This window comes from Bombus terrestris, chromosome 13 (genome assembly GCF_910591885.1).
Source record: "Bombus terrestris chromosome 13, iyBomTerr1.2, whole genome shotgun sequence".
In the NCBI taxonomy this organism is placed as follows: Eukaryota; Metazoa; Arthropoda; class Insecta; order Hymenoptera; family Apidae; genus Bombus; species Bombus terrestris.
This window is the reverse complement of record NC_063281.1, coordinates 9,081,389-9,092,199: the sequence shown is the minus strand read 5'-3', so window position 1 is coordinate 9,092,199 and position 10,811 is coordinate 9,081,389. Positions and strand designations below refer to the sequence as shown.

The following is a 10,811-nucleotide window of genomic DNA, read 5'->3' as shown; positions in this document are numbered from 1 at the left end:
CGTCGAGGTAGCTTCTATTTTTAATGGATGGTCGGTTATCGATATAGACGTGATTAATTAAATTTTGGAGCAAACGGTACGGTCGAACACATACAGGGTCTAAATTTAGAACTCGTGACCCTCTAAAAGTACTCTTATCTGTAGAACGTTATACACCTTGAGACGGTGACATCTTTAGAATGAACAAAATTTTTCACAAGAATCGTGACAGCTAAAAGATACACTGTCAATTTGCACCTTTTTTCATATAGAGCGTACTGTCTATGTCGCTGTCTATAGCGTACACTATAGCAAACATGTAGGAATAACTTTATCAAAGATAAAGTAGCCTTATCGTTCTTGGTATCGTCAGAGTGATTCTAAATACGAAATTAAAACCGATTGCTGGAGTATTTATTGTCATGTAAATACGATACATTCAGTACCACGCGCCTTCGATTGTCGGCAAACGGGACGTTTGTTTACTCTCGATGAGCGCCAAGAGAGGACATGTGTATATGAGTATATCTGGTTAACGTATTGTGTAACTAGATGCGTAAAATAAATTATGTATGTAGCCAACGCCTACGCGATCGTCGCGTGCTAGAAAGTAGCACACAACGAACATTACTAAGCGCCGACTAGTAAGAACAGTCGAAGCTGACACACTATAGCATCGTGTCCGTAAAGCAGGAACTTCCGTCGAAATAGAAGCGAATTGAACTACCTTTACGCTTCGTGAATTTTATATTATCTTCCATTCGCCATGCTCGAGCTTTGCTCGAGCGGAACGATCGGATTAAGACGCAAACCGTAGACGTAGGTGTACTATGAGAATTTCAAAAAGATTGGCTAGCGACACGCGATTATTTACAATGACATTTGGCTATCTATATTTTAAGCTGGTATTTTAATATGTACTTTCATTCGTTTAATTTTGATAGCTGCTTATTTCACTATCGTTGATCAAAGCGAACTATGAAGCGATTGGATAACGCTAGTTCTATGATGATTCAAATGATTGCAGTGAAGTCTAGACCGGATGAATCAGTCGAAAGAGGAAAGTTTGCTCGTGAAGAGACGGGTTAAATAATTTTATTTTTAGCCGCTTCGTGGATATCCTCCGGGCCGGAAAGCAGCGGAGAAAGAGGAACCAATCCCTCGAATTTTACACATGTGATAACCTCTAGTTTAGGCCATCTTCGTTATGGTTTTTGGTCGACGAATATGCTTTATTGCGTTCGGAGAAACGTGATCTTTGATGACGTGTAGGATGGAAAAGAGGGTGAAAACGTATCTAGGCACATATTTGAAAAAGTAACAGTATCGACATAAGTCTTTAACTGTTCATGTCTTGGATGTTTAGAATCTGTTACTTCTATCCTCTAGTGAAATTTATTTGATCAGCTCCTTTCGAATGAACACGTGTTCTTTTTTCGTAATGACGTAACATTAAATACTTAAACAAAAATTCAAAGTATACATTTTTAAAAATATCTAGAGGCTAACGATTGCTTTGATGATCGTTCGGTTTTGCTTGTTTTACATTATCGCAGTTTATCAGATAAAAGAATCGATATGATGCAATGCAAATAATTCGTCCGGAAAGATAAAAAAAATGCATGAAATTATTTTTGCATTGCATCATATGTAAGTGTGATTTATATATTTAATTGTTGTTTTTGGTATGCATCTCGAACATGATGTTTGACTTTAAATTCAAGCAAAATGTGTTTAATTAGATTTCACGTACTAACGCAAGAGATTACACAGATTTGAATAAAACCATCGTTCTATCTGAGTTATTCATGAAATTAATATTGGTATAAACATTAATGCGTTGCACAATGCACGGTTTCTTATACATTATGCAATAACTAGAAGATTGCATTTTATGTAGGAAGGAAATTAGTATATTTTATCTGATAAAACTGTGAATTTGCGATAGATATACGATAGTTTGTGATGTAGATACATTTTTTTCATGCGGGCGGGCACGTTCTCACGATTAAAGAAAGAGGGTTCAATTTTCTCTGTATACGTAGCGTATCTTCAATGCGTTGATAAATTACAGTCGATTTAAAATTTCCCGCCAGTTGGAGGACAAAATGGCGGGAGCTATGTGACGATAGATCGTTGAACCCAGAAGCACTACTGCATTCAACTGGTATATTTATTCCGACATATTTCCTATTTATCTATTACCAATATAAAAAAAATTTTATTGATCATTCCATTAATTGTTTACTTGCATATTGAATTCATTGAACTCGTATAATATTTTCTTCAGGATTGTAATAACCAAAATCTTACAACGAGACTTTAATCGGTACAAAATTTTAACTATAATTTGTTTCCTTAATAAGAGAAATATCCATTAATTTTCATAAATGCGTGTCATTTATTTAGGAAAAGAATACTGTTAGTTAAAACGTGAATTATTTAATGAAAATAAAATGTAGTTTAAGACTTGTATTGCAGAGGGAGTATTGCTCCGCTAGGCACACCACTGAGGCGCCAATGAATACGATTGCTGATTTGACTAGTCATTAACGGAAGTGACGCGAGTCGCTTCGTTACGTTTACATTCTGTTCTCGACGTCGCGTTCATCGTAGGGAGCCATTAGCCTCGTCCGCGTTAAGCATCGTGCCATATTCCCATTCGCGCCCTAATATTAACAACATTCTCGTAGTTTTAAGTGAAATATTATGAGAGTGAAGACCGAAATGGACGACGACGAAAAGGGGTAAGTTTGAATTGTGTATTAGCAACCATTTGAAGTTATTTTTTATGCAAGAATTTTCGATCGACGCGTTCACGGGCTGTCGGGTTTATTGCGTGGGATCTCCATTTGCGTATTGCAGTTACTTCGTATTTCACATTTCCTCACAATGTTTTCTTGATCTCGAGCTCAATTCCTTATCCGCACAACGTAAAACGTCTTTAACTTCTGCTATTTGTATATGATTTCCATGATACGCGAGGCCAACCTTTTTCCCCCATAGCAATAAGCGACTGGGATATGTAGCATTTCGTGAGAGAGGAATAATTCGCCGATGCCGGTCTTGCCTAATGTTCTTCTCGTGCACGACCCGGCACTCTTAGTCATTTAGATAGTGCCGTTTTGGAGATATCGTTGATTATGAGTATGGTAGCTAAGGGATATCGTACATTTTCTATATATTATTTCGGTGTGAAAGTATGCTACTGCATCGTCGCTCATTACATCCTTTAGCTCTAGATTCTCTATTTTTATGCTCTATATCCTGAAAGATCGAAGTATTTCAATACTCCCTCGCTACATGACTTTCTTCGAACATGCTTCACTAATTACGATTATTGTTAGATACGTGCTAATTCGTGTATTATATACCGATTTTTCCGAGAATTTTTATTATTGAGGAAAATTGCATCGTGAGATACGTTAATGTTATGAATTATTGTCGGAATGAACGAGTTATTGACAAATGGTTTTGTAATACATGTTATGTACTTTTATATATATATATATATGTCGTAATATAATATATATATTAATATATATATTATATATATAATTAATATATGTTATTAATATATATATATGTATATATATATACACATATATAAATATAAAATATGAAATGAATATATATGAAATGCAGATATCATTTTTTGTTTTCCATTATTTATTATATTAAATAACCTAGATATTAGATATATTTCGTACAATATCTTTCTCGAAATTTTTTTCGTTATATAACCTGTTATAAAAATTATATTCCAGTAGTTATTTTATTCGAAATATTTGTTTATTCTCGTTAATTGTAACTTGCCTTGAAAACCTTTTTTTAGATTGTATTAATTATATGATTATATTAATAACTTTTTTTAAATTTTTTGCTGTAGAAAGCTGTTTGTTGGTGGTTTGTCATGGGAGACAACACAAGAAAATCTTCAACGCTACTTTGGCCGTTATGGTGAAGTAATTGACTGCGTTGTTATGAAAAACAGTGAATCTGGACGCAGCCGTGGATTTGGATTCGTAACATTTAGTGATCCAGCTAATGTTCCATTAGTTCTTCAGAATGGACCGCATCAACTTGATGGGCGTACAGTTAGTATTAGTTTATTTAATAAAATAAAAATAATATAAATGTTTCTAAAAATGATAAAATTTAATATAACAAATTTATTTATGCCTATTGTTTATGTGTCTATTACAGATTGACCCAAAACCATGTAATCCACGCACTCAGCAAAAGCCGAAACGTAGTGGAGGCTTTCCAAAAGTTTTCCTTGGTGGCTTACCAAGTAACGTGACTGAAACAGATTTGAGGTCATTCTTTACCCGTTTTGGTAAAGTTATGGAGGTTGTCATAATGTATGATCAAGAAAAGAAGAAATCGAGAGGTGAGTACGATGAGATAATTACATGTATATATCTAAATTGGCATTGTTTGAAATGGTTTCCATTTATTACATTAATAATATTCAAGATATCATTTTATCTAATGATATTTTGCATTTATAAGAGAATTTCCTTTTTTAATATAATGGGAACCATGGTCAACAATGTACTTTATAAATATTTGGATATCATCATCTTGTTTATTATGAGTCCGAAAGTACAGTCAGAATTCTTGAAATAAGTTTTTTTCATTAACATGTGTTTGATATAATTTGATATACACATTATAATAACATAAAAAAATAAATATGTGCATATGAGTATGATATTTTGTAAGAAATCAAAAATTCTGACTTGAATGCAGCACACCCATTACTTAAAATACAACATTAAAATTTTATCTAGTTTTAACATATAAAAAGACGAAAGAAAATAAGTGCAAACATTAAAGATAATAATTAATTAATATAAATTTGAGTAATATGATTTTGTGCTTAAAGTCAGTTAATAATTTGTGGTCATTAAACTTCCTCTGCTTGATTACCCTTTTTTAAAGACCCTGCTCTTGCTTCCTTTAATAATTATGATTAATACATCCTGACTCACAGTCTTCTTAATTAATATTATTTGTTTTCAATACATATTTATAAAATATTTTAAGTACTTATATATAAAACTCAGTGCATTATGCATAGTTATTTACATAGTATTCTTATCCTACTTTGCTACTCTTAATAATTCGCCTTGTCTTACCTTAAAAAACGTTAAGATACTTTATGTTATATTAAATTACATTAAATATATATTGTGATTTTGGCTAAGTTCTATTAAGGATAGTTTAAGACTATCAGGTTATTAAGTACATAAGTTAAAATGTACATAACTTAAGTCAAGTTAAGCTACTAGTAAGATACGCTGTAAATTCGATTTTTTATTACTATTACCCACTTATTATTCATTAAATAATAAATGATTTAGTTATATTTATTCTTAATATCATATATGTATAAAAAATTACGTATAGTTTACAGTTTATAACATATATATTTACATAAAGTAGAATATTATTTATTTCAGTAGTCTTTTTACTTGAAAATTTTTTATCTTAATACTGATATTTTTATATTTTAATATGTAGTAACTGTTCAATACTCAGATATAGATATATTACTTCTTTATTCTTTATATATTCATTTTTGGTGGCTGCATTCAAGAAGTTAATAAATTTTGCCAGGACAACAAATAAACCTTTTTTTTATGCATAATATCTTTCTAACAAGATATATTCCTTACAATTGAGATATGCGTTTATTTAACAAGATTAGTAGATAATCTTATGTGGTGACAACTTATTCTGTAAGCAAAATTTTTTCCTAATAATAAAAAAGAAAATTAGCATCGTTATAATCATTCAAAATATGTGAATATTTTTTGTAGCATTCAATAGGAATCTAAAAAGCTTCTTTAAATCAGCCATCATAAATTTACTAGATTAAGTATTTTAAGTTTATGAATATTCAAAATACATACTATATGAACTTCTTCTGTACAATAAATATTTACAAAATTTTGAAAGATGCATGTTCCAATTGATACCAAAAAATTACGTGTAAAATACTATAAAAATATGTTTTTCCAAATCATACTCGTAATCATTATCATTAATATCATAAAGGATAATTGATGTAATGATCAATTTGTACAAATAAAATATGCAAAAAAGAATAAAATGTAATGCTAATGGTATGATGACAAAAATTGAGAAGGTTGGGATTATATATAAAGGAAATGTATTTGTTGTATAAATGTATGGGGCACCTTTTGATATACTCTCACGTTTGGACGATAGGATTTGGCTTTCTCAGCTTCGAGGATGAAGACGCAGTGGACCGATGCGTAGCGGAGCATTTCGTCAACTTAAATGGAAAACAGGTATAGCATACCTACACACTAGTATATATTATATATCATTAGATTATTGTAATGTAAAATAATAATAAGTACGAATGTATGTGTTAACGATAATTTATTGTTATGTACCGCATAGTTTTACATAATCACGTTAGTTATAGTACTTATTTTATTTTACACAATTTTCTCATATTATGTTACTCTTAACTATTGTATGTTTAGTCCTTAATATGTAAGTATCAATTTAAAAGAGTGAAAGGTTTAGAATATCGTATATATATGCGTTATATGGCAAGTCAAAAATTAGAATATACTTTAGAATCAATGTAAGACTTGGCGAGTTCCAAAGGTTTAATCATATGCTCACAAAAGAGAAAGAAAAATAAAAATTAAGATATAAATAGGATTATTTATATTGGATCAAGGTTGAAATCCTATTTATCTCATATTAATTTCAATTATAGAAGGTGGATAATAAGAGTGTTGTGTTTCATGTAGATCGTACCGATGTTTTGATTACAGGTTGAAATCAAACGTGCAGAACCACGAGATTCTTCCAGCAAAATGAATGACAGCCATCAAGGTCAATGGGGACCACCTCAACAAGGTGGGCCTCCAATGGGTATGGCCGGGAATATGGGACCTATGGGTGGTCCAAATGGACAAATGGGTGGACCTATGATGGGGGGCCCAATGGGTCCACCAGGAAACATGATGCAGCAGTATCAAGGTTGGGGTACCAGTCCTCAGACTGGCGGATATGCTGCTGGATACACTACTCAATATAATTCTCAAGGTTGGGGTGCGCCTCCTGGTCCTCCACAACAACAACAAATTCCACCACCACCACATCATCAGTGGGGTAGCAGTTACAATGTCCAGCCTGCAGCAGCTACTCAGGGGTATGGAAGCTATGGTAAGTTCTACTAAACTGACAATTCAATTTGTTCTTAAAAATAACAAAGATATTTGATAAATTTGGTTATAAGTACATTAAAAATGTACCAATATGATTTCATTTCTCGTCATGTTGTGTATAATTGTTTTGGAGCAGTTTTAATTGTAATTCATTATAAATGATAATTGGAAAGTTTTTTTTTTAAGATCTAGTTCGTAATTTAAAAACCATCTGATAATTTTATTTATGTATTTTCCGGAAGGATAGTATACTATAAGGTCATAGTTATAAAGGTTAACAGTAACTTTGATCCTATCCTTACCCCTTCCATCCTTTTTGGAGATGTTAGGAAAAAATAAAGATGAGAAAGCAAATATTATTAATACACAATTAATTATCATTTCTTTGATACCCTCTGGAGGTTATTATGGAAAGAGAATACAATAGGACATCATAAATATTAAGTGTATATCGAAATTATGTCAATTCAGACTCATTTCTTACTTACTTTTTAACATACTTTTTAATATCATATGTTTATCAATGTTGCTACAAATTGCGTTTTTCGTTTGACCATATTGTGAGACCAGTAATTACATTTTATTTTTGCAGAGTAATTTGGAATTAAAACATACAATGTTTTCTTCGTCGAGTCTGAATCAATACATTTTCTCGATAATGAACACTTCCGAGATATTGAACCTTATGATGTGTTATCTACTATGTTCATGCTTGCATTTCTTATAAAATAATTCAGTTCCGGAGAAACCGAAGTTTACGATAGCCAAGCAAAAGAGATAAAACATTTAAATACATTTTAAATACATTCTTATCTACCGAGGAAATTAAGCATGAACATTTTTAGGTCAGGTAACATTGAATGTTAAGGACATTAAAAGATATTCCATATATAAAACCGAACATTTGAGTGCCAAGACCAGCTAAGAAAAGCGAATACAACCTGTCTCTAAATTACATACTTTCTTATTTCTTACAATAAAATAATTTACCTGCTTTTGCGTAACAAGATTTGTAAGCAGGACTCTTATCCTTTTCAACTCTTACTATACCAAGAACAATTGCAAAACTTCTCGATTGATGGTTCATACGGAGTGTTCAATACTCTTCCAAATAATAGTAACCCTTTGAATAATAAACCAAGTACATTTGATGCCCAGCTTTTTTAGTAATAATCTTCGAATATTTTTAAAAACCGTTAATGGTGATAATATTAATTTGGTAAGGATTTAAACGTCGTTTATTAGTACATACTTGGCACTAAAGTGATCGACGAGATTAATAAGAAAACGCTTTAGAGAGAACGGTGGTCGGTGACATGTGTTTTGTGTGATTGATAATCGCAGGTGGGCCGGCGGCCGCCGCTTCAGGGGGCTATGGGCCCACGGCGGGTACTGGCGGGGCTGCGGGGGGTGGGCCCGGGGGTTCTTGGAACTCCTGGAACATGGCACAAAACGGTCCTCCTCCTGGGACTCAGCCACCACCTCAGCCCCCTCAGCCTAACTCCTCGCAGCCTAACTCCAACTCGAACCCCTCTGGCCCGCAGGGTGAGTCTTCAAGCTCAGTCAAACAAACTCTGTCCTCTTACCACCCTTTCGCATACAGCTCCATTTTCACATAGTCGAGCCTGGCTATAAGTTATCTATTATTTCGTATTTCTTTTATTCTTCATTTTCTTTCTCTGTATCTATCTGCCTTTCTTACTATTTCAACTAAAAACACATTATTTTTCTTTTTTAAATAAATATTTCATTAGAAAATCTTTATTATTGATCATATCCGGGTGTGTTTGTATTCAGAATGATGTTCTAATAACGAATAAGCACGCGGCGAGGAAAAATATCGCATGATTGTAATTTAACGTGATATCGAGAGATATCACGTTTCGCTTATTAACAGTATTTTTTTTACTGCGAAAATTTATTCTATAGTTAAGTGTCCCCTTGGATCGTCCAAGAATGTAACACCCGTTTTTTTATAATGCCTTTTGTCTGTTAACGTGTACAATTCATTAATTGTAAATTGGCTTTCGGAGTTCGACAAGAAATGAGCTTTTCATGCATTGGGGTTGGAGGAACGAGAAACCGAAGAATTTAATTATGTTGTAAAACGAAAGTGAAGAAGTTTATTTTTATTGAATAAAAATTTTCTCCTATTTATAAGATCCTCTACAGATCCTCGATTCCCATGTAATTGCACATTTCGTTAGTTTGCCTAATTATTCGGCAATTCTAGCATCTCTGCGCTTGTTTCCTTTTTTGCGTCCAGAATTGTTCGAGAGCATGTACTTTCGTTTGTACAAACTATAAATATGCGTAGTTTTTATGCAGATCGACTTAGGATTACGAAAATTGTAAATCATGTCATTTTATATATGTCTATTTTATTGTGTATACTTAAAGGTAGAGAGATATGCTTAGAATATTTGTTATGCTTATAATCGTTAGACAAGGTCCACTGGATAATCGTAGTAATGTAATCATCGGCATCTCGCACTTACTCACTCACTACATCACTCCTAATTTTGTATTTTTTAATTTTGAAGTGGATTATTCTTTGTCCTATGTAATTCAATACAAGTATTTTCTTTCTATTTTCATTGGTTGTTTTTTAATACCTCCCACGACTAGTAATTGGTCAGTGCTCTTTTAGTATTGGTATTTTTAGAGTAGATTAGGTATCTGGAAATAATTTTTTAAGTGTATTCACGTTGTTTTTTCCGAGCTATTGTAATTGTCATTGTAAAAAGGAATATAAAAATGTGGAATTTTATAAAAAAAAAAAAAAAACATCTTGCTGTAATGTAGTATAGTGCAATCCTATTCTCGCTCCTTCCAGTTCCTCTAGAGTCTAGTAGAATATGTGTCGAATTCGTTTTCGATCTTATTTCCTGTTAAAGTTTACATTGCATAGAATTTCTAGAATTTTATAACATAATAACAATTTACGTTTCCAATAGTAATAGACATCGATTCGTTTTTTAATCTGCCGAGATCAGTACAATTCTCTGCTTGTTTTGCATAATCAGTCTTTTACAAAGTTAACGCGTCCAAATGCATTTACATTTATTCGTAATTGTCCACGATGCTTTTTTAATTGCACGTATTTATGTCTATTCTCCACACGTACTGATCATAATTTATTTAATACAATAATAATCCCTTTATGTTAAACTTGCTTTTTTATTTAAAATAGTTCATAAAAGAAAGCGAAATGAAATGAGAGAGATATATTTTCGATACTTTCATCCGATCGTTTGTAATTCACGAACACTCTCATAATAAATTCTCTGTCGTAAATTAATCGAATTACGTATCGGTGACTTCGTTATTCCATGGGAAGTATCCAAAATGTATCTTTGTCGTGGGGAAAACTGTCTCACAGCTTATGAATAAACGAAACGAGGTAAGTGGGGAAGTTGGATAATACGATGAAAATCAATGTTCCAGGTGACATGTATTCGCGACAGACCACCGGTTCAGGTGCACCTGGGTCCAGTAGCAGTTCAGCTAAAACTCCGGATTATACTGGGTACTCTGCATATGGTAATTACGCTGACACCAGTTATCCTCAGCGTTCGTATCAAGGAGGAGAAAGCAACCAAGGTGGGTATG

General features: G+C 32.6%; 1 protein-coding gene across 6 annotated transcripts in view; it reads left to right on the top strand.

Moving 5' to 3' along the window:
• The first annotated feature begins 2,553 nt into the window (after positions 1–2,553).
• The window catches only part of LOC100645060 (heterogeneous nuclear ribonucleoprotein 27C), a 30,878-nt gene continuing 22,620 nt past the window's right edge, over positions 2,554–10,811 (top strand). For 3 of the 6 annotated variants that reach the window (XM_003400062.4, XM_048411444.1, XM_012315282.3), the window contains exons 1-7: positions 2,555–2,726; positions 3,869–4,076; positions 4,186–4,372; positions 6,220–6,302; positions 6,804–7,197; positions 8,544–8,744; positions 10,647–10,802. In XM_003400062.4, the coding sequence (XP_003400110.1) occupies positions 2,689–2,726; positions 3,869–4,076; positions 4,186–4,372; positions 6,220–6,302; positions 6,804–7,197; positions 8,544–8,744; positions 10,647–10,802 (1,267 nt within the window). In that variant the 5' untranslated portion in view covers positions 2,555–2,688. Of the gene's footprint in view, positions 2,727–3,868; positions 4,077–4,185; positions 4,373–6,219; positions 6,303–6,803; positions 7,198–8,543; positions 8,745–10,646; positions 10,803–10,811 lie in introns of all 6 variants that reach the window. The other 3 variants (XM_012315279.3, XM_012315281.3, XM_012315283.3) reach the window with 2 other exon arrangements.